This window comes from Dipteris shenzhenensis, chromosome 32 (genome assembly GCF_047967505.1).
Source record: "Dipteris shenzhenensis isolate YYH24624 ecotype China chromosome 32, Dip_SZ_1.0, whole genome shotgun sequence".
NCBI classification, from domain to species: Eukaryota; Viridiplantae; Streptophyta; class Polypodiopsida; order Gleicheniales; family Dipteridaceae; genus Dipteris; species Dipteris shenzhenensis.
In genome coordinates, this window is record NC_141627.1 from 2,954,320 (window position 1) to 2,977,341 (window position 23,022).

General features: G+C 46.8%; 1 protein-coding gene and 1 pseudogene across 1 annotated transcript in view; both read right to left on the reverse strand.

The window, feature by feature from the left end:
- Positions 1-23,022, reverse strand: part of LOC147880178 (tobamovirus multiplication protein 1-like) — an 80,883-nt gene that overhangs the window by 54,751 nt on the left and 3,110 nt on the right. Inside the window, exons 2-3 of the mRNA XM_087370438.1 lie at positions 9,904-9,994; positions 9,718-9,770 (exon numbers count right to left, since the gene is read on the reverse strand). Coding sequence (XP_087226564.1) covers positions 9,718-9,770; positions 9,904-9,994 — 144 coding nt within the window. The remainder of the gene's footprint in view (positions 1-9,717; positions 9,771-9,903; positions 9,995-23,022) is intronic.
- On the reverse strand, positions 477-2,715 carry LOC147880179 (uncharacterized; annotated as a pseudogene).

The following is a 23,022-nucleotide window of genomic DNA, read 5'->3' on the forward strand; positions in this document are numbered from 1 at the left end:
GGGGGGGGGGGGGGTCACAGTTTTTTCCATACGTGACCATACGCATACGTCATACGGGTACGGAATTATGATTGGAGTATGGTTCAGCCCCCGGGGCTGAATCATAAATGACCCTAATTTTACCCCAGAAAAATAAAGAATGTACACATTTACTTGAGAGAAAACTTCAAACTTTTATTGATTTTAAAGTCATGAAGAGTCTAGGAACTGGATTTCGTCATCTGATACATAGTGACAGACACCAAAACATCATGATCGATCATCAAAGGTAGTAGGTAGTAGATACCAGAAAAGTGAAAGAATCCTGGGCCCTGTAGGCTGCAGGTACTACATCAAAGGCAAGCTGGAAAACATCATATAACAAACTGAAAATGCTGCCAGCCTGGGCCCTGCAAGCTGCCACAGGCGATAGCCAAGAAACAAAACTGAAATGCATCACAACGGATGAGGCTCAAGCCTCAAGGTGCATCCTCATCCTATGCCTCATCCTCATCATCATCAGCATCAGTGCCATCCTCCTCCTCCTCCTCCTCATCCTCATCACTGTCAATCTCATCACAACTGAAATGCATCACAACTGATGAGGCTCAAGCCTCAAGGTGCATCCTCATCCTGTGCCTCATCCTCATCATCATCAGCATCAGTGCCATCCTCCTCCTCCTCCTCATCCTCATCCTCATCATTGTCAATCTCATCTGCCTCGCCATGGGACTCCAAAATACTGGAGCTGCTTGAAGCTGCAGCAACACACATCCTTCCTGTAACAAGAGGGGCTGGTCCAGCTGGAATCTCCTCTTCTCCCTCTGTAGTCTCTTGCAAAGCAAGCAGCCTTTCATCATCCTTCTCCTTGTTGATCATTTCCAAGGTCACTTCTATCTTCTCAAATCCCCTTTCCTTGATTTTGGAGATCAGTCGCAAATTAGTATGAATGTATACTAATTGTTCTATATTCTTTGGAAGAAGCCTATTCCTTCTTTTGGTATGTATAAGAGAGAATGTGCTCCAATTCCTCTCACAAGGAGAAGCACATGTCCCCTGTGAGAGCACTCGAATAGCCAACTGCTGCAAATTTGGAGTATGAGCCCCAAATGTCTCCCACCACTTCCCCTTGGTGTATCCTCTTATCATCCTTCGCAATTGCCCAAGCAAATGTGCTTGACATGGACTTGTAAACATCAAACTCATCAAATAAGATGCCCTGCCTCTCAACATCATACTTCGTGTACCGTTCAATGACATCCATCCACCCATCATGCACCTCCTTATCACCATCTGGATTTCTCTCTCTCCATATAGGATGGAGAACAAAAGATGCTGCCTGTAAAGGAGAGTGCATCATATCCCACCTATTAACACACAAGGCTTTGACATCAGCCAACTTGGAGGAGTCTATGCCATCTATAGTCTGTATCTTCTCCACCATTCGATCAGTGAGCTCATATACAAGTCCCATGGTAGCCCCTTCCCTATCAGTCAAACGGAGGATCTTTAGAATAGGTGCACATATCTTCAATATGACTCTTGCTTCCTGCCAGATTGAGGCACCCAATACAATGGAAGACACCTGTTGTGCTTTCACAGTGCGTGATACTTTCTTCCTGCAGTACTCATCACTCACAACCATATGACGCAATCCATTGTAGACTCTCTCATCCAACAAGTTTGCTAACACGATAAACATGTAAGCAAACCGAGTTTGTGCAGGTTTCACTAATTCCTTCTTGCTGAAAGTTCTATATAATGCTAACACAGTGTGCTTTCGAGTAACAAACGTGATAATCATATTGGCATGTGTTAACATTGGCTTCACCCAAGCAAGCTGCCCAATGTCCTCAAACAAGAGGTCAAGGCAATGGCATGTGCGTCTAGTATAGAAAATATGAGGCCACTCCTCTACCAAATCTCCTACTCGCACGCAATTAGATGCATTATCCATGCACACCTGCACCACATTATCTGGCCCAACATCAAGAATGGCATCTTTTAATATCCCAAAAACATATTCCCCTAATTTATACTACCCACTAGTATCCACAGACTTCAAGAAGATAGATCCAAAAATGCATGAGACCATAATATTAATGATAGGCCTACGCCGAGTGTCAGACCATCCATCACACACTATGCTGCATCCATACTTTTTCCATTTCTCCCAAAACTGCAGCAACTCTTGATCTATGCATACCACCTCATTTTTCAGCTCCGAAGTGCGCAAGGATTTGTAAGATGGAGGCTTAAAGCTAGGCCCAACTTGGCCAATTTCACGGACCATTTCCAAAAAAAATGGACTGCAAAGAAAAAGCGCCGAAGAGCAATGTGGGCATCCTTCCGTGCCTGGGACTCCCATGCCTTGGCCAAGGCTCCCTTTGACACCTTTTGTTTCTTCTTTTTTGGTTCATGTGTGGATGCACTTGCACTTGCAGCACCACTCTCCCAGGCATCTCCCAAATCAGCCACATCTGCATCAAGCTCTTTTGCAAATTTATTTTTACTTGCCTTTGCTTGCAACCTTCTGCAAGTGTCTTTCACATTTTTAGGGGGGGAGGAGCAAGGGTCAACCCCAAGGCCTGTCAGCCCAAGAAAGTGTGCTCTTATGCGGGTAGGTCCTCCATCCCATTTGTGAGGGCAGTACTTGCATTTACAAGTGAACTGCCCCTTTTCCAAAGGCTTCAGTGTCTCCACAAATTCCCATTCTTCTCCTTTCTTTCTTCCCATCTGCGAGAGAGAGAGAGAGAGAGAGAGAGATGAGAATCTGAATTTCAGAATGAGAAGAAACTTCAAGACGCAAGATTCAATAGATAACATGGAAGAGATCAGAGGGAGTTAGTGGTCACCTCGGTCCTCCTTCAATCGAATCTTGAAGGTTAAGAGTCACAAGATCTTCTCTTGCTGAAAGCCGTCCTATGTGACACCTAGGACACTTAGTCCTAGGTCTAGGTACTTGTACCTTGTACTCCTTTGTTTTTGGTTTATCCAAGATTTGACATGACGGCTAACTCATCGCTTCTTTAGCTACCTGCATTCTCTCTCTCCTAATCGATCCTTCAGTGGTATCAGAGCGGGGTTTGACTTGTCTTCCTGCCCTCGGACTCCCTGTTGTACCTGTCCGTACTGGGTTCTGTACGTGCGTCATACAGATCCATACATGTCATCGTACTTACATAGTACAACTTACGTACCTGCGCTGTACTGTCTATCCCGTACCAGAGCCACGGTACATGCACAACCACTATTCTTTTGATCAGCTAGTTACTTTGCTTTTGCAAGAAGAGCAAAGTAGAGCTAATAGACAAGCCATTATTCCTGATCATGCATTTGCTTCATAGCAGACAGGAAGAGGCAAGGCTTCCAAGCCTATGGGCAAGCCAAAATCTGCGCATAGCAGCTGCAATTCCTCCCATGCATCTAAAAACACAGCAGATAACTTAAAGATGCAACTACTGTCGCAAGCCTGGATATGACATTTCAGAATGCAGGAAGTGCATTGCTTCGGAGAAAAAGAAAGTAGGATTGACAGTTAATGCCTCACATGCTATTGAATCCAATGAGCCTGAAGATGCTTCACATGCACATGCTCTTTAGGATGATTGGGCATGGGCTGTCCATTGCTCATTTGATCCCTCCAAAGTTGATGCATTCTTTACTACTAATGATGCTCAGTCCTGGTACTTTGATAGTGGTGCTTCCAAGCATGTCACATCTTGCAGAGAGTTGTTTCATTCTTTAGCTGATGCACCTCGAGGGGGGACTGTTACATGTGCTAATAATGCTTCATATGCTGTAAAAGGAGTTGGATATGTGCAGCTCACATCCATTTCAAGCCATCCTGTCACTCTGACAAATGTTCTTTTTGTGCCTGGAATTGAAGTCAACTTGATTTCAATTTCAGCAATTGCTACTTCAGGTTTCAGAGTGATTTTTGATGGCTACAGATGCCTAGTTTATGATCTTCGTGATGACAATGCCATAGTTCTCACTGGCACTTTGCAAAAAGGGCTTTATCACCTTGATCATCATTCAGCTACACTTTCTATTGAAGCATTGGCTATTTCAGATTCACAGCTTGCTGAAACTCATCTTTGGCATGAGAGAATGGGCCATCTCAATTATAGAGCTCTTGCAAAGCTACATTCACAGCAGATGGCAAATGATGTACCTCAGACTCACACAGTTTCCAAACATGTGTGTGAGGGTTGTCTTTTGGGTAAGATGCATCAGTTTCCTTTTTCAAAAGAATTGTCCAAAACTCTCACAAAGGAAATTGCAGCTAGTGCACAGTGATGTCTGTGGCCCAATGAGAACAAATGCCATTGGCGGGTACAAGTATTTCATGACTCTCATTGATGATTTCACAAGATATTGCTGGATATATCCTTTAAAAGTCAAATCTGAAGTTTTCTTATGCTTTCAGAGATGGCTGAATATGGTTGAGAATGAATCAGGATGTAAGCTTGTCACCCTCAACACAGATAGGGGGGGGAGAGTATATGTCAAAGGAGTTTGATGCATTTCTGTCTTCACGGGGCATTATTCACTCATGTACTCCTCCTTACACTCCTCAGCAGAATCCTGTTTCTGAAAGGAAAAACAGGTCCACAATGGAGATGGCCAGATGCATGCTTAAGGCCAAGTCTTTGCCCAATAAATTTTGGCTTGATGCAGTAATGTGTGCCAACTATGTGCTGAATAGATCACTTACACGGGCATTGAAGACTGTTACACCTTATGAAGCATGGAAAGGCAAGAAGCCTTCACTTTCACACATGAGAGTTTTTGGGTCTCTTGCATATGTTCATGTACCATCTCAGCTGAGACATAAGCTTGATGACAAGGCAATCAAATGCATATTTATTAGTTACAGCCAGGAGAGCAGAGGGTATCGGTTATATCAACCAAATACTGGGAAGATTATTGTCAGTAGAGATGTAATCTTTGCTGAACATTCAGCTTCTCCTCTTGTGGACTGCAAAGCAAAGCCAGATGTTGACATGTTTGATGCCTTTGAATCTTGGTTACCTCTACCATCATCAGAAGAGGATTTTGACCAGCAACATGAGCCTCCTGTAGGCCCTCCACTAAGCAATAATCAGTCACAACCTCATGCTGATTTGCAGGTTTCTCTTCCGGCACAAAATGATCCCACTACTCATGATACAGTCATTGAAGAAAGAGCTCTCAATAGACAGCAAAGGCAAGTTCCCAAATGGCTTCTTGATACATTGAGGGACAGCAAACAAGATCAGCCTTTTGCTGCCTGGACAAGATCAGGGTATAGACAGCATGGTCAGTTTCTTAAGTTTGCACTCCTTGCTACAGCTTGCAATGAAGAGCCTCTGTGCCATAAAGATGCTTTTGACAGCAAAGAGTGGATGGATGCAATGAGAGCTGAGTTACATTCCATTGCTAAAAATGACACATGGGAATTAGTAGATCTCCCTCCCGGCAAGCATGCCATTGGAACGCAGTGGGTCTACAAATTAAAAAGGAAATCTGATGGCAGCATAGATCGATACAAAGCCCGTCTTGTTGCAAAAGGGTATGCCCAACAACCAAGGCATTGACTTTGAGGAGACATTTGCTCCCACATCCACGATTACTACCATTAGATGTGTCATTGCCATTGCAGCCCATCATCATTGGCGAGTACACCAGCTTGACATCAAAACTGCTTTTCTTCATGGGGATCTGCAGGAAGAAGTCTATGTCACACAACCTCCTGGCTTTGAGGTTGTTAATTCTGAAAATAAGGTATGCTGGTTTAGAAAAGCCCTTTATGGTTTGAAGCAGGCACCCAGGGCATGGTATGCCAAAATTCATGCACACTTACTATCCCTTGGTTTTCAGAATAGTCCCACAAAACCCACTCTTTATGTCCGTGGGAGTGGATCTGATTTTTTAGACCTGATTTTATATGTGGATGATATGCTCATCATGGGCCCAGATACCCAACAAATTGCAGCTTTCAAGGCTGATTTGCAACAGATTTTTGACATGTCAGACATGGGACAGCTCCATTATTATTTGGGCATTCAGTTTGCTCTTGTTGAGGGGGTATCATGATGTCTCAGTCCAAGTATATTGGACAGCTCCTTGATCGTTTTCAGTTTGAGGATTGCAAGCCAATCTCTAGTCCAGTGGACCCTGGCTTCAAATTCTCAGCTCATGATGGGAGCCCACCATGCGATATCACTCTTTATCAGCAGGCTGTTGGATGCCTTATTTATTTATGTCACACCAGACCTGACTTGCAATATGCAGTATCTCATCTCAGCAGATTCATGCACATGCCCAGTTCATAGCATTGGCAGGCAGTGAAGAAAGTCCTCAGATATCTCAGAGGCACTCAGGATTTAGCCCTCTTCTATGGTGGTGATCAGGGTTCACTTACCATGCATGCTTACATGGATAGTGACTAGGCAAGATGTTCCGACACCAGAGTGTCACATATTGGCAATTGTTTTTTGCTTGGCAATTCATGTATCTCTTGGCTGAGCAAGAAGCAACCAACAGTTGCCACGTCTAGCTGTGGGGCTGAGTACAGGGCAGCTTTCGCCGCTACAGTAGAGTGTGTTTGGCTTCGACAGTCACTTACAGATCTTGGTATTCGCCAGACATCCTCCACTATTGTCTACACTGACAGCCATAGTGCTTTGGCCATTGCGCATAACCCAGTGTTTCATGCGCGTACCAAGCATATTGAAGTTCACAGCAGGAGACAGAGAGTTGTCCTATCTTCCCACAGAGGACAACATAGCAGATATGTTTACAAAGGCACTTCCTCGTCCCAAGTTCGAAGTCTTTCGACAGGCTTTACACTTAGTTCCCTTTGTTACATGATCTGACATCCCTTGTACATTCATAGGTGGCTATATCCTTTTGGATGAACATGTGCCACCATGACTAGAAAATACCAGGTATTCTAAGACGTTTCCAGAGTACTTCAGCCCATCCCATGAAGGGGGGGTTGTAGGCCATCCTCTGGTGGTTCTAGTGATGCCCTATAGGCCATGGTATGTGCCTTATAGGCAGAAATAAAGACACTTATAGTGTTAGTGTCTTTTAGGCCACATAGGACACTTAGTCCTATGTGACACCTAGGACACTTAGTCCTCGGTCCACGTACTTGTATCTTGTACTCCTTTGTTTTTGGTTTATCCAAGATTTGACATGACGGCTAACTCATCGCTTCTTTAGCTACCTGCACTCTCTCTCTCCTAATCGATCCCTCAACCTGGACTATTAACACTATCTCATCCATTCACAAGGCAGGGGATCCCATGAGTCTGGAGAACTATAGGACCATTATGATTGGACATGTCATGTCCAAGATTTATGCATCACTACTTGATTCCAAGGTCAGCAAATTTGCGGAGGGTGGAGGACTTTCCAACATGATCATGGGACCATGGACGTCATACGACGCCTACAAGATTTGGGTTATGACCAAGAGATCATTTGGGCTCTCATGGCACTTTATGAGAGAGTTTCAGGCAGAGTCCAAGCAAGATCTGGGTGGATAGTGATCATGAGCACTATTGGGGTCAAACAAGGGTGTCCATTATCACCTATCTTGTTTGGCCTATACATTGATGAGCTTGAGATAGTGATGCAGACACAAAGGGGGGTAGGTTGCTCTCTTGCGGGCACGCTGATCCGGATATTGCTTTACACAGATGGCGTGGCTCTCTTGTCTTCCTCAACAGAGGGGCTCCAGAGACACCTTGATGTACTACAATCCTTTTGTGAGTCTCATGATTTGAAGGTCAACCTGGGTAAAACCAAGGTTATGATCTTCAATACATCCGAGCCGTCATGCACCAAGAGGAGTTCGCCTTTGATGGGTTACCAGTTGAGGTAGTTTCATCATACACTTATCTTGGGGTCGTCTTTTCTGGACCCATCTTCACTATGAGACCCGCGATGCAGGCACACTTGAGCACAGGATATGCTTCATTGGCTAGACTAGAGAGGCAGTGCTTCCACTCTCACTTTCATGATCCACGGACCAAAGGGTTGCTCTTTGACTCCTTGGTCTATCCAGCGGGGATGCATGGCAATCCATGCTGGGGGCCAAACTTGTTGGATACAGAGTGGGCCAGGGTGGAGCAGCTACAGATTCTCATGCTATCACGGATGATCCGTGGTAAGCCATCCATTCCTCACCAGATCATTCGGGCGGTTTGGGTCACCCCCATTACAGCTAGATGCTGCATTTCAGGTCATCACGTATCTGTACCGAGTAAGGGAGTATGGGGATTATACCTCTGGGCATAGTAGGCTACCTTGGCTAGCACTATCCTCTTTTATGGCACTCGCAACAGGAGGAGACCAAAGGTGCTGGTATGCACGCACAGAGAGATGGTTCGAGGGACTGGGGCTCCACATGGACAGACTACCCCCATTCCAGTATAGCATGGATGCTCCGTTTTCTCCCCTCCTATCACACGAGGTCAACCAGGTTATCCGTGAGGATCTATTACAGCTACACACATTCCGAACCTGGCTAGGCTCGAGTGATCTTCCAGTGAAGCTGGGCTTTTACAGAGATCACTTCTTACATATCACAACGCAGGGTTTCATTGACCCACCACGGTACACTCAGATTTACTTACCTGACTCACTGAGGATCTGTCTTGGGCAGTTTCGGGTCTCTTCACATAGACTTCGTGTCGAGAGCAGCAGACCAGAGCGACTACCTAGGGAGAGGCACATATGCACTTGATGTGATATGCAAGAGGTTGAGACAGAGGAGCACTTCATCTTCAGGTGTCCTATTTACTATGAGATCCGCGGGCGTTTCTACTACCTCTTCGGAGACAACTATGGGGTTTTAGCCCGATTCATCTCCTACCCAGACCAACGATGTTTGGCAGGTTTCATTCATGAGGCACTCAGACACCGCGAGAGGATACTTCGAGCACGAAGACAAGAGCAGACTTTTTCCTTGGCTAATCCCTCTCAGAGCTCTATCACGGAGTTTTTCCAGCCAGATCACATGGACACCCACGGGATGAGGCCTCGACATGACCGTGACCTGAAGCCTATGACCTGACAGCTCAGACAGAGGGTTGACACACAGATCACACTTGGGGACATCCCCTCCATGTTTAGAGTTGAGTCTCGCCCGACGGGGGTCACGATAGCCTTGGTTAGACGCAGAGCTATGACCGCATCTTTGAGCGGCCGTCAGCACTCTATCGCCAATTTCATGCCCCCATTGCCACACCCACCTTATGTCTTGATGGTGATGATGATGAGATAGTCGACTACCAACATGACATGACTATGTTGTACTTAGGATTTAGTACTGACATTCTGCATATTTTGCATTTGCATTGGTGTCGATGCTTGTTTAGTAGCTCCACCACCACAGTTCGTTTGTACCAGGTTTTTCACAGTCTCATAGACCCATCGGTCTTCCAAAAACTTTAATAAACTTTCTTTCTTTCTTTCTTTCTTTCTCCACACACACACACACACAAACAGTCTATTTAGTTATTTATACTTTCATTCATTACTTCATTTAAATGCATATATTTACATGTTTGTTGATTGAATTTAACTTAGGTCCCCACATCTTCATAGAAGGAAAGCGCATTGATTACTTAATCAAGTTGAGGAGAGGGGTAAAGGAATCCCCAAAAACTGAATAACATAAGAAGAGCTCTAAAGAAGTGTCTTAACACATATATTATGAAAGACAGTAATATGACTTACCGTTGGTCTGAACGCAAAAACCTTGCTGTGAAAGCCAAAAACCACCGCGCGGGCTGACAAAACAAGAAAGAGCATCATGAGAAATAAAACAAAACAATTTGTCCAAACCATTCGTAAAGACAAACACACCTAGCAAGAGCTTTTACCTGTGTTAACAATAAAATTCATCAAAACAAGAGCTTTTACCTGTGTTAACAATAAAATTCATCAAATGAAACACTTTTTGCAATGTCCAGCCATACTCTGGCACTCGCAATTCAATTCGAACCAATTGAATCTGCAAGAATATAATATAAAAATCTTATGATGAGAAAACAGATTCAATACAAAGAAATATCGGACAAAGTTCAATTAAAGGCAGAAAGAAGAATGTAGACGATCACTGAAGAAGTTAAAACTCAGGTTTGCTCTGAAGCAAAGTATGTGGGCTTTGTTATATAATATAAAAGAGAATTCGGAACAGAAATGCAACCTATAGTAAAAGCGTTCTTGGGGATGCAATCCCAACATCAGGTGCGAAAATGTGCATAGGTGTTAACATGCACTTACAATACTTAAGAGTGCTAAAAAGGCACTAAAGGGACAAATGCCCAAACCATAATAGGGTTTTGTGTATAGCATTTTTTTACTAACAAAAGTAATGTACCATTGGCATTTGTATCTGCTCTCCCTAGTTGTGCACACTCTCTCTTTAACATTCCATCATGTATCAAAGCATATCCATGGTTGATCCCCTTAGGATCAAAATATGGAATGTAGGAGGATGGTCTCTAGACAATACCCTTGCCTGGACTGAGGAGATATCTTTTTTTCACAAAAAAAAAGAGCTTTCCATTAATGCTTGAAAACAAAAACCATACAAGTCAGCTATCCCAAAGGCGCTGACCAGAAAAAAAAGCCTAGCGCAGGCCAGCCTGCATTCTGAAAACCCAGCTCACTGCTGAGGGTATCTCTAGGACAGGGGCTAGCAATCGGGGGGGGCTAAACAACCAGTGAATCCCTCACGGCATGAGAATGTAAAAAACACATGTAGGCCATGCCTTGCAGAAATGCTCTCACCTTTCAGTCTCCGCTCTAGAGTCTGATGTTGGCGCGCAGAGTATAGATGATATCCTGCCAAATAGCAACTAGAGTGGAGACTGGTGGAGCTGGATGACCTCTCATCACTAGGCTGCAGTGCACAACCTAGATGTTCCACGCCGTGATAATGGCCACTGTCTCCCACACACCATCCTCAGGAGTCGAGGGAGGACGATGTCAGGCAAGAGGGGTCGCCTCATGCAGCTCGATCCGACGAATGCTCTATCTGTGTATCCTATAGGCTGGGGAAACCTCATCAATGTGGAAGGCATGACCCCCCTCCGTCAGCCAGGCCACCATGCCCAAGTTAAGTCTTGGTGGACATCCTGCATTCGGGCCACAATCCGAAGGGAACCGAGCTAGATCCTCTAGGCACTCAAGCAGCTCCAAAGACAGTGTAGGATCGTCTCCAGGACGCCCTCCATGCAACTATGACGACATCCATCCACCCTCATCTACTCCAACCAACGGCCAATAGATAGACCCCCGTGAGCGGTCAGCCAGAAGAAGTAAATCTCTTGGTCTCCCTATGACAGTGACACTAGAAGTCCCCCCATCCCCACTCTGAAGAAACTGACTCGACCATTGCCGTGCCGCATCATGACCCGCAAAGGGACACCTATGCTAGAGAAGTGTCCCAGCCATCTTCTGTCTGCCTAAGTTTGCAAAGCTACCCTCCATCCCTATGGTATGGCTATTTCTATCTCCCTCAGCCTATGCCCGGCTCCTCGCAAGTGAGAGATAGCCCTCAGGCACGCCTAGATGGAAGTCTGCTCCAAGCCCCAAACGAGCTGGCTGGTCCGTTGTCCCATTGAGCTCAGCCTATGTGTGTCCGTTGTCTGAGAATATAACCATCCTAGTCGTGGACCTCCGGGTGCCAAATGAGGGACTGAGGCTCAAACTCCTCTCTACACCTAGGTGGGGCTTGTATGAATCCCCCTGCCAGTCTCTACCATACCCTGAAAAGGCTTTGCATCAGATTGATGACGGCAACTGCGAAACCCTCTCCCATACGCAATGCGAGAACGCCAAGCTAATAAATGGCAAAGTCCTTATGATTGAGCCATAGGTCAATCTCTTGCGGACCCATCCACCGCTCCATCATGCGATACATCTACTCACTCATCATACAGTCAAACAAGGACGGGGTCCACTGCTCCTCTCTGGTGGAGGCGAAATAAAGCTCCCAGAACGGATGGGTATGGGAGCCAACCATGCCGATAGAGCCCCTTTTCAAGGGATGTAGAATCAGCACAGTCATCTCCGAAGACAAAGCATATGCGTTGGGGACCTCATGATAATTCTAGTGTCCCAATCTCCAGAACTCCCTGGGCAATGGCTATCTAGGGCCCGGTGGCTGAAAGAAGCGGCCACCTGTTCCAGACGTGGTCGAAGAGGCTATGTCTTGGGTGGATCTAGTTTGCTGCTGCTAGGGTGGGCAGTCCCAGCATAGGGGGGCAGGGTGGGGAGAGAGGCCCCTACTTTCCCCGTCTTGCGGGTTGGGGGGCCACCTCCGGCCTGAATGAAGAGCTAGGGGTGGAGGAGGCAGGGGAGGGGGAAGGCACTACTCAGGCAGAAGGGGAAGCGAGCGGGGGTGAGGCAGAGGAGAGGGAAGGGCAAGTTGCCATGGAAGCTGTAGCGGGTGGTGGAGGCGAGGGAGATAACGAATGTGAGGGAAGGACGGGTGGCAACGGAAGCTGCAGCGAGCGGTGGAGGCGAGGGGGGAGATGGGAGGTGGGGGAAGGCGGCTAGCCGAAGAAGAGACTAACACTGAAGCTACTGTAGCTCGAGAACCCCTCTGCTGCACCGGTGGCTATGGTTTCAGGGCCTCTACCACGAGGGGCAAAGGGGCCTGATAAATATGGCGACTGACACCAGAACCTCGGGGGATCCCGCATCCTATTGCTAAGCCTGTAGATATGTGTCCTCAACCCTAGTCCCTTGTGGGTGCTCTGGAAGGTTGAAGGTCTCGTCCTCTAGCATTTGTGGGCGTGTAGAGGGGGCGCTCCTTGGTTGCTTACCCTGTGCCTGGGAAGCAATCTCACTCTTTGCGCGCAACTTCTCTTTTGCCTTTGCCTTTCTTCTGTAGTTCCGCTCGCCCTGTTTTCTTTGCTGTTTTTTTTTTCTTTCTAGCTTTGGTCCACTTCCCTTCGGATGGCTCCACCCAAGGGGTTTGGAACTCATGTTGCCGATGTTGATGTTGCTGGCTATAAGCCCGCTGAGGTCTTGTTGCCTGTGGCGCACTCTATTGTCCCTGGTGCGTTTGCGGGTTGGGGGGGGGAGCTCGGTCTCTAACCTTTTGGGCAATCTTGTGCCAAGTGTCCCATCAGTCGGCATCGAAGGCACTGGCTCGAGAGCCCTGAGATCTCTACCCTCTGGTGCAGCCCCCCCCAATCCAATGTCTCGAGGTAGATCTCCTCCAAGGGAGACTCTCGACACTCCACCACTAGCTGAAGTCTGGGGATCTCGTCATTTGCTACCACCGAACCTGTTGTGTCGGGTGGGGACTCCAGCACCATGCCAAAAGTTCAACTAATGAACAAGAGAATGGCTTTGTACTGTCTCGGGAGCCTAGGAAGCGGAGCATCACCAAAAGGCGGGGTACATGGTATGTCGTGTCCATGTCCACCGTAAATCCATGGTACCAAGGAAAAAGATATACCAAGTGTGGGTTGAGGAAGATCGAGCTCTGCTCCACAAGGGACAGGGTGGTCTCCGTAGAGCACAGCTGAAGAAGAAAGACTTCCCTACCATAGATGGTGATATCCTGGATATGGTCACCTTCGAGTGCTCAGCTTGCATGATCCAATCACGAACCTGTTGCCTCGTAGGAGTAAGGCCTACGATCCTGCCTACCACTGCATTCAGTGATTGAATTGCTTTATCTTGCAGTGATTAAACTGCTTTGATTACCTGTTGCTTATCTTTCGGTGAGAGAAGAACCTTGGCGGTAGTGGGATTCGAGGGTGTTGCCATGAGAGTCCCTCTGGCTAGACTGAGGTCACCACCAAGAAACTTCTGCTCCAAGACAATGCAAAAAACCACCTGCTGCGTAGAGGAAGAGGAGGGAAAAAAGAAAAACCATTCACCGATCTGGAGGACAAAGGAACCAAACGCTTGCTAGGGCTTCTTCGAGCCCTGTGGACAAGTTTTTGAGTCACGGAGAAACCCCTTGGGAAGTGAGCAGCCCGGGGTTGGAGCCTCGATACCTCTGCGAGGGAAGGTAGCCTGGAAGAGGCCACACCTACCTAAGAGGCCTCCCACTAGCTCGGGCTGGTGAAGGCAGGGCTCAAGCCCAAGGACCCAAGTGCCCTTGGCACCCAGCTAGCCACAGTAGCCACGTGAGCAAACATGCTGCTAGGTGTGCCTTTGGCGAAGCCTATCCGCCACCTACAGAGCAACAACGAGCTGCACAAGTAGCCTGTCACGATCTGTGACGTATTCCTTTCTCTATATCTTAGACTCATGGATGGTTTGATGAATGGACACTTGTGGAAGGGTATGCCCTTTCGACGGGACACTTCCTATGAGGCAGAACCCTTTACAAGAGACATTCTATTGAAGAGACACTACCATTGTAATGTATCCTCTCATCAAGAGTCACAACCTTCACAAGGGGTACACACCTCTTTATGCACATACACTTTGGAGTACACACCTTTTCACGTGTGACTCTTCACTCTCTATATAAGAGAGGCCCAACTATATGGATTCATCTACTGCAAATCACTTCAACCAGTCCATCTTTTTCCAAGATCTTGCCTCTATCAACAGATCGAGCCCCAACTGGTTGATCGTGCTATTGCTGGCGACATATTTATGCCCACAACCGGACTGTTTGGTCACTGAATTGCCTCCTTCTACAGCAAACCCTAATTTTGAAATCTGAAGCCTGACTTTTGTCTTCTACCAACTCGACATCAACACCTCCTTCAACTCGCAATTGATGCTGTACTCTTTCCAGCCCAAAGCCCACCGCTGGTACACGCTTTTCAGCACACTCTGGCAGCTCTAATCTATGCCGGGTGGATTCTTTCCATTCTATTTCTAAGGATTCTCTTTCATATTGTTATTTGCTGCTCATTATCAAATTGCAGCAAATGAAAGCCCCCTCCTTAAAGCATGGAAACCCCTAGTAATGCCTCAGTCCCTTCAAGGACACCTCAGGCATCATCTATCACACAATATCGTGTTCAGATTGCACAACCACCCCATTTCGGAGCTTTTGCATCGTGGGTCTTCTGTGTCACGTGCCCTTCCAGTGACTTGGACCACATCCTATATCTTCTACCTGCGTGAGGCACCTCAATTACATTACTTCCTCAACATAGTCCAGGTTGTGTTTCATGAGACACGTAGATACCCAAAACCCGATATTCCTCACGAGTTTGCTATCCATCTTTGGAGAGACTTTTACCCCTCAGCTTCAGCATCTCCAGGGTACTCTCCACCTCCTTCAGCTCCCAGATATCCTCCTGCACAGGTTTTACCTTCCCCAAGATAGTATTTACACTCTGAAGGCACTCCTTCTCTTGGATATCCTCCACTCCCATAGCAGCTTCTTATCCCTTCTCAGATCCGTGGACTCTGCAACCTACCCCTGCACTCTTACGAGCAGTAACACCCACTTTGGCATCACCAGTGTTACCTCAAACAGGACCTCCTTTACCAGATTTCCACGGGTGGTTCCATCCTGCCTCGCCTGCCCCCTCCAACATGAGCAACCTCAGGAAGCAGCCCGGATCTTCTTCCAGGAATGGTACAAACTAGAGCGCAGGTTCATGCTCTTCTCACAGGGACCTCAGATATGTTGCAACGCTCGCGTGCAGCCTCTCCGGAGATTAGCGACTCAAGTCCAAAAAAGACCCCTGAAGTTAACTTACAAGGCGAAGCACTACTTCAACTTCAAATTTCTCAGCTTCAGGACAGCATCTCTGACTTGGTTCAGAAAGTCCAACAACTCCAGGATTCTTGCAGTACCACACATACAGAGGACGACGTGACGCCACTGGACAACTACGTCGACTCGTTCCCACCAGAGGTAGAAAACACTGAACTCCGTGCCCTCTACCGCTTACTCCAAGCTTCCAAAACTGAAAGACTTGACATTAAACTTCCGGAAGCCTACACTGGTCAACGAAATCGCCGAACAGTTGACCAATGGCTTGCAAAACTGCGCATGTACTTTGATACTGTTGACCTCACTGAAGGCAAAAAGATTGCCTTGGCAGCCTCCCTCCTCAAGGATACAGCTTTCCTATGGTGGCAACGACGCTTAAAGGACGGCAAAAGTGTGTTAACATGGGAACGTTTTGAACACGTGCTCCGTAAGCAGTTCATACCTGCCAATGCAGACTTGCAAGCACGTTCAAAACTCCGACAGTTGGAGCAAACAGGCTCCCTGTCTTCCTACATCTCTCAGTTCACCACATTGGTGCTGGAGATTGATGGTTTAACTGATGATGATTGCCTTCATGCTTTCGTCTCAGGCCTAAATCCCTCGTTACGCATTGATGTCCTCAAAGCAAACATCACCACCACAGCTGGTGCTATTGCTTACGGAGAGCGCATTACTGATTTTCAAAACACAGGGAAGCAGAGTTCTAAAAGAACACAGAACTCTACTATGGCCAAGGGTGCTCACCCTCAAGAAAACCCAAGTTCAAAAAAAATTCGGGTAATCAAGGTCAGCCACAATCTCAAGATCCCCACAAGTCTCAGAAATCGTATGCTGGATCCCAACAGAAGCACTCCTCCAAGGATCGCGCCTCTTCCTCTTCACAAAATCATAACCGACATCACCAACATAAAGATGCGGCCACTGACAAGAAGAACAACTCCAACACAAAAGGACTTTGTACCATCTATACGGGCGACCATAGATGGTTCGACTGTCCCAAGCGACCAAAGCAAAATTCCAATATGGAACCTAGCACTTCCCAAACAAAAGATGCTACCCCAGCACAAGACAAGAAAGGCAAAGCTGTTCGAATGGCCAATACCATCCACATGAGCCTTGCCAACAACCCCGAACCTTCCCTGGCCACTCAAAGTACTTTGTGTCCAAGGATTGATTCGTGGAACAACGGTCACTATCCTCATCGACAGCAGCTGCTCTCATAACTTCCTAGCTAGTTCTATGGTCGAAGTTGACCACCAGTCCTAGTCCCATGGACTATCAAATTGATCTTGCAAATGGAACTACCTTCTTGTGCAACACCAGGATCAAAAACTTGTCTTTTCGATCCAACATCATACGAACAAGTTGAACTTCGACATCATGCCTCTTTCTCGGTACGATGTCATACTCGGACAACAGTGGCTCTATGACTATGATCCATCAATCAGTTTTCGCAGCCATACTATCCAGTTTGTCCACCAAGGAAAACTTATTGAACTAACTGGTTCTAGGGACTCTCCTTCAACCCCAGTTGCCTCTGCCCTACAGTTAAAGAAGTGGGTTCGTAAACGTCAAGTAAAGACTTCACTTCTGTTGGTTATGGTAGTAGAGGAGACACCAACACAGGCTCCTCCTGAGTACCTCAACCAACCTTTTTTCCAGCCTCCCAATCGAGCTTATTCCCGACAGTAATCCACCGTCGAAACCTCCTTATCGGGTTTTTTACACTCAAAATGAATAAATCCAAAGACAAGTGACCGAACTACTCGACAAAGGTCACATATGGCCCCGTCATCATTTACCTCAATGACATCCTCTTTTTCAGCAAATCCCTACATGAGCACAAACAACATCTTCGCCAAGTTTTTGAAGTTCTCCGCGCAAATTCTCTCTACATCAACATTGAGAAGAGTGAGTTCTTCAAGACCCAACTCGAATATTTGGGACATGTTATTTCAGCTCAAGGCATCTCTGTGGATCCCAAGAAGGTCGGGGTAATCCGAAACTGGCCTACTCCTAAGAATGTTCATGATGTCCGCTCTTTTCTCAAATTGGCAAACTTCTACCATACAAAGGTCTATCAATTTTCTGAGATCGCAGCTCCTATGTCCGAATTATTGAAAAGCACAACAGTTTTTCAATGGCTTCCTGAAACAGAGTATAGTTTCCAACAACTCAAGCAAGCACTCACTACCACACCAATTATGGCTATTGTTGACCCAAACCTTCCATTTGAGGTCATAACCGACGCTTCCGACATCGCTACAGGAGCAATCTTGATGCAAGAAGGTAGAGTTATTGCTTTTGACAGCCATAAACACTCCGATATCCAAACCCGATACCCGGTTTATGATAAGGAGTTTCTTGCCATTGTACATGCTTATCGCTCTTGGAAACATTATCTCATGGGAGCCGACTCGGTGGTCAAGACAGACCATCATTCTCTAAAGTATATCTTTACTCAACCAGTCATGAACGCTCGACAAGCACGTTGGGTTGAGTTTCTGGCCAACTTTCACATGACCATTGAGTACATTCCAAGACTACGCAATATAGTTGCAAATGTTCTCAGCAGGTTAACTCTAGCATCAGCTATGGTAATCTCTACATTATCTGTGGATGTTCCGAATTCATTCAAAGGGAAGTATCTCAATGATAAAGACTTCGGCACAGCAGTACAAGTTCTTTCAAAAGATCAACCTTCGACTTCCAAACATAAGATTTTGGGGATGTCACATCCGTCTCCTATAAATGTTGTGGCAAGCTTCTACTAGTTATGGCATGGCTAGGCTAGTAGGGCAGACCACCACTTGATAAGAGACAAAGGTGGGTTTTTCCAGTGCGAGTAGGGTAGAGAGATTAGGGCCCCTGTTGGGCCAAGCATGTAGGGTAGGTGTGCATGGTCAAAGCACAAGCAGTCATGTGGGAGCTGTCAGCAGTTTTCAGCAGCAGCCTAGAGCAGTCGACAACCTTCAGCAGAAGCCTGAAGCAGTGGACAGTCTTCTGCAGCAGCTAGAACACTTGGCAGCAGCAGCAGGGATGCAGTGGAGCAGTCCGCAGCAGTAGCAGGGATGCACGGCTATGTAAAGGGCCTGGGTACCAGCCAGGCCAGGTTGCCTGAACCACAGACTAGGTCAGTCAGGGCATCATGCTGGCCAGATCCACAGACTAGTCGGCCAGGTGAGCCCTCCCAGCCTACAAAAAGAGACCTTGGGTTGCCATCAGCTCCCAGCACCAATCCTTCAGCAGGGCAGGTGACCCTCTGCAGACATGGGGCTTAGACCAGAAGTAGCATACGCAAAGTTCAGCAGATATACAGCAGATCAGTCTTCCCGTGGGGAGCAGTCCATGCTCGCAGGGCAAAATACCATCAGAGACTTCCACAGCAGTCTGTACAATAGCAGCAATGGAGTTTAGTCCAGCCAGTACCTAAGCACGAAGGCCCTCTCCAGCTCCATTCCGAAGGTGTCTTCCGTAGCCACTTGATGGAAGGACAGCATCTCCAGCCAGCACTCGATTGTACACTAGCATCATTGCTCTTCCAACAGGAGGCCGTGGCTTCAATCTTCCGCCTGCATTGGGCCAGAAGTGAAAGTAAACACTCTCTTTGAAGGAAGGAAGGGGGGTACGCACCATGGGCTATTTTCAGTCTTTCAATATTGTCTCTTAGTTAAACTTATACTTCCACACGCAGCCATTAAAGCCGATTAGAGATACATGTTTGGACACAGCCAGTTACACATCCAAGGGGCAGATTTACACCAATAGAAGAGCCACAGATAGTGCAAGGGAGGAAAGAGGTGAAGCCCTATGAGCAGCTAATGAAGCCTACGAGGGCACAAAGCGGTAATCTAGGAGGAGTCTATAAGAGGTGGTTCAGCGAACAGAGCCAGTTTCGGTGACATACATCAGCAATTGTATGCTGTAGGTGTTGGTACATGATTAGACATGATTTGTACTTGGACTTTATATTATAAATGTTTCCTTTTTGCCTGTACGTTTGAGTGTACTTTCTCCATATCTATATGTGCTTTTTATTTACTTATGTGCACGTGCTGACGTGAGATAAAGAGGTTGTAGTATCCTGACATAATTCTGGTCTTTGTACATTAAATCTTTGAATTTGAAATGTCTGGGACAAATAATTCATCTATATTGTCACACCAGAACAGCCTAGTCTCTGTAGGAGTCCACTGCCTCTACAAAAGCCAAGGGAGAAAATAAGCACCCTTTGGGCTCTCGTCAATCTTGTTATCACCAAGGCCTTGAGAATATCTCACATTGCTTCCAGTTATCTCACTCAGATGGTGGGAACACTGTAAAAGGGGCTCCTCAATCCTTGTCCTGTGCAAATTCTGGCTTGTTGGACCATTGTAACAAGAACTGAGAGGGACAAGACTCAACAAGATCCCCACGCTCATGACATTGTATTTGCTTTCCTCGATTTTATTATCCAAACTGAGCTTATTTGTGAGGGATTCACTTTGAAAGGATTTGTAATGCTACCAAGGGTGAAATGTTAGAAAATGAAATCCCACCAGAGGGTATCCCGCTGCGGAAGACTGATAGATAGCCCAAGAATTACAGCGGAGGTGTTTCACTATGGAATCAAGCTTCATAAGATGTGTGCACTTCACAACCATTCATGTGTGTGCAGACTAGCAAATAGGCTGTGCTCAAAGACAATATAGAAGCAACTCTTATATATTTCCGTCCGTCCATAAACTGGACAAGATACAATACCACAAGGTTCTCCTACTATATGCCTGGCACCTCTAGATCTCTGAGCCCGTGTGCTCCACTGACCTTATGTAGACAGTCTACATAAGGTATACAGTTGACTCTCTGTCCAAAGGATCTCTTTCACCTTGCCGTCTGGAAACTCAGCCTAGGTGGTCAGCTCCTTGAGCCCTCTGTAGGTCACCTTCACCTCCTGTGTATAGGCCCAAGGGTGGTCCTCCTGCTGCTCCTTCTTGCCCTTGAATTGCTACTCCATGTGATAAGTAGATGGGGCCAAATGCCCCTCCTTTTATAGGGCTCTAGGCCCTCCAAAAATACCAACCAGTAGGGGGGAAATGGCCGACCCAAGCAGCTCCCCCCCCCCCCCAACCAACTTTTGGGGTCTGTTCAACCAACCTGGTTGGCTGGCCCCAATCAGCCCAACCAGGCCCTAAATAAGGGCAAGGGCCTGCCCCCTTCAGCTCTTTCTTTCTGGCCTTCTGTACCATGCTTTACCCTGCTGGTCCTGCCTCTATCCAGGGCATATGTCAGCCCCAGAGGAGCTCCATACCCTGCTACAGCCAATCACCTATCAGCATCTGGTATCATGCCTTCTACCAACTGTCAGGCTATGTGACATCTTCGTACCCTTGCTGATGTCATTGCGCTGATGCAGATCTGCCCAGACAGCCAGGTACCTTTGCTGCCCATGTGGCAGCCCATGTGCTGCCCATGTGGCAGCCCCATGGTAATCTCTTCTCTATGGTCCACCCCCCAAATGCACTCCTCATATGGCGCTCACAAGTGGGAAGGCAACCAATCATATTCCAACACCCCCTCTCACGGACTCACATTGGCCCAATCCCAATCCATTGCTGAAGATGCTCCAGTAACTCCCGTATCGTAGCCCTCTGGAACACTTTGGCATCGTCATAGTCTTCTTCTGGCTTTTCAACCAGTGGCTCCTGCTCTACAGGTGCACACCAATCTGGTACATGGGTCCATCTTTGGGAACACCTGATGGCATCAGTAGACGAACCCACCTCCAAACTCGAGCTCTCTAGGTACCAGCATCATCCAACTGCCCCCCTCATGGTAGGTGAACAGCCCGAAGTCCTCTAGGCACCAAGCTCTCATGGTTTGTTTCAACCCCTCCTCCGTCTGGCTAGGTCTGCAACCAAACAACATAACCAAGACATCATATCCCAGGCATAAATCCAAATTACTTGGACCGTCAAGCTCCAACTATGGTTCTGTGTTGTTGTCCCCTTAAAAGTCACAGCCATCATTTGGCCTTGAGTCCTCAGCCCAAGAGGAGCTCCATACCCTGCTACAGCCAATCGCCTCTATCCGCCTCTGGTATCCTGCCTTCTCCCAGGCCTCGTGTACCTCCATACAGCCACTGCCAGGCTACATGGCATCTCCATACCCTTGCTAACGTCATTGCGCTGAGGTACCTTTGCTGCCCACATGGCAGCCCATGTGCTGCCGATGTGGCAGCCCCATGCTAATCTTTTTCTCTATGGTCCACCCCCGAATGCACACATGTGGGGGCTCACACTGGGGAGGTGACCAATCATATTCCAACAAGAAATTCCCTTAGCCAAAATCTTCGCTACAACTCTGTGTGACAAAGTCAATGCCATGATAGGCTGCGAGTATGATAGGTCTATTAGAATCTCAAACTGTACTCTAATAGTTGTACTCGAAACCATAGTGCAAAGTGGCAATATGGCCAATTGCATGAGTCCTTATTCACAATGAGGAAAGAGGCCTATTCTAGGGCAGACCAAAAACCCACAGCATCTATGCATAAGCTACGAAAGGCCCTTTATTGAGAATCCTCCCCTCCAATAGGCATGTCAAACGGACCACCTCTCCTTTAATCAATATTAGGTTCGTAATATATAGCAGCAGCTTGGAGTGTGATTGGCCAATAAGACTGCAGCCCCTATACAACAATCACTGTTCCTACCCAGCCTTAAGAGTCATTTGTCGAAGTTTCCCTTCGTCAGGCCAGTGCTTCGAGCAGTCCACATAACTTTAATAGTATGAGAGCCTACGCATAGGCAACCCTACTTAGTCAAACAATGTACTCTACCAACCTAGCTGTTGGTGCAAGCATGATGGAGGTAGACAAGAGGTAAAGACAATGGCACAAGTATGAAGGCAATGAGCGATTGATTCATTCATAGAATGGAGTACATATAGGCAACTGGCCATGAGTAGGTGGAATCTAGATCCACAATCATCTCAATCAGGAAGACCACCAATGTCTCCTAGAATCTCTCAATCACACACCACACTCCTATATTCACTCAATCACACCTATTGACTGACACATCATCAGTCACACCTAACTCAGACACATCTACACACTTTTTTTTTTGGTAAACCCATGACACATCTACACACACACGTGTTCACACACTCACATGATCACTCACAACCATAGACCTTGGTATGATCCATTACATCAATTTGTCCTTCGTACCCCCCCACAAATTGATGACCTCAACCCTAGCAATAGTCCATGGGAAACTTCATGTCTTGCCCACCTCTAGTAGCAACACACATGATCCACAACCTAGTACTCACTCTAGTTG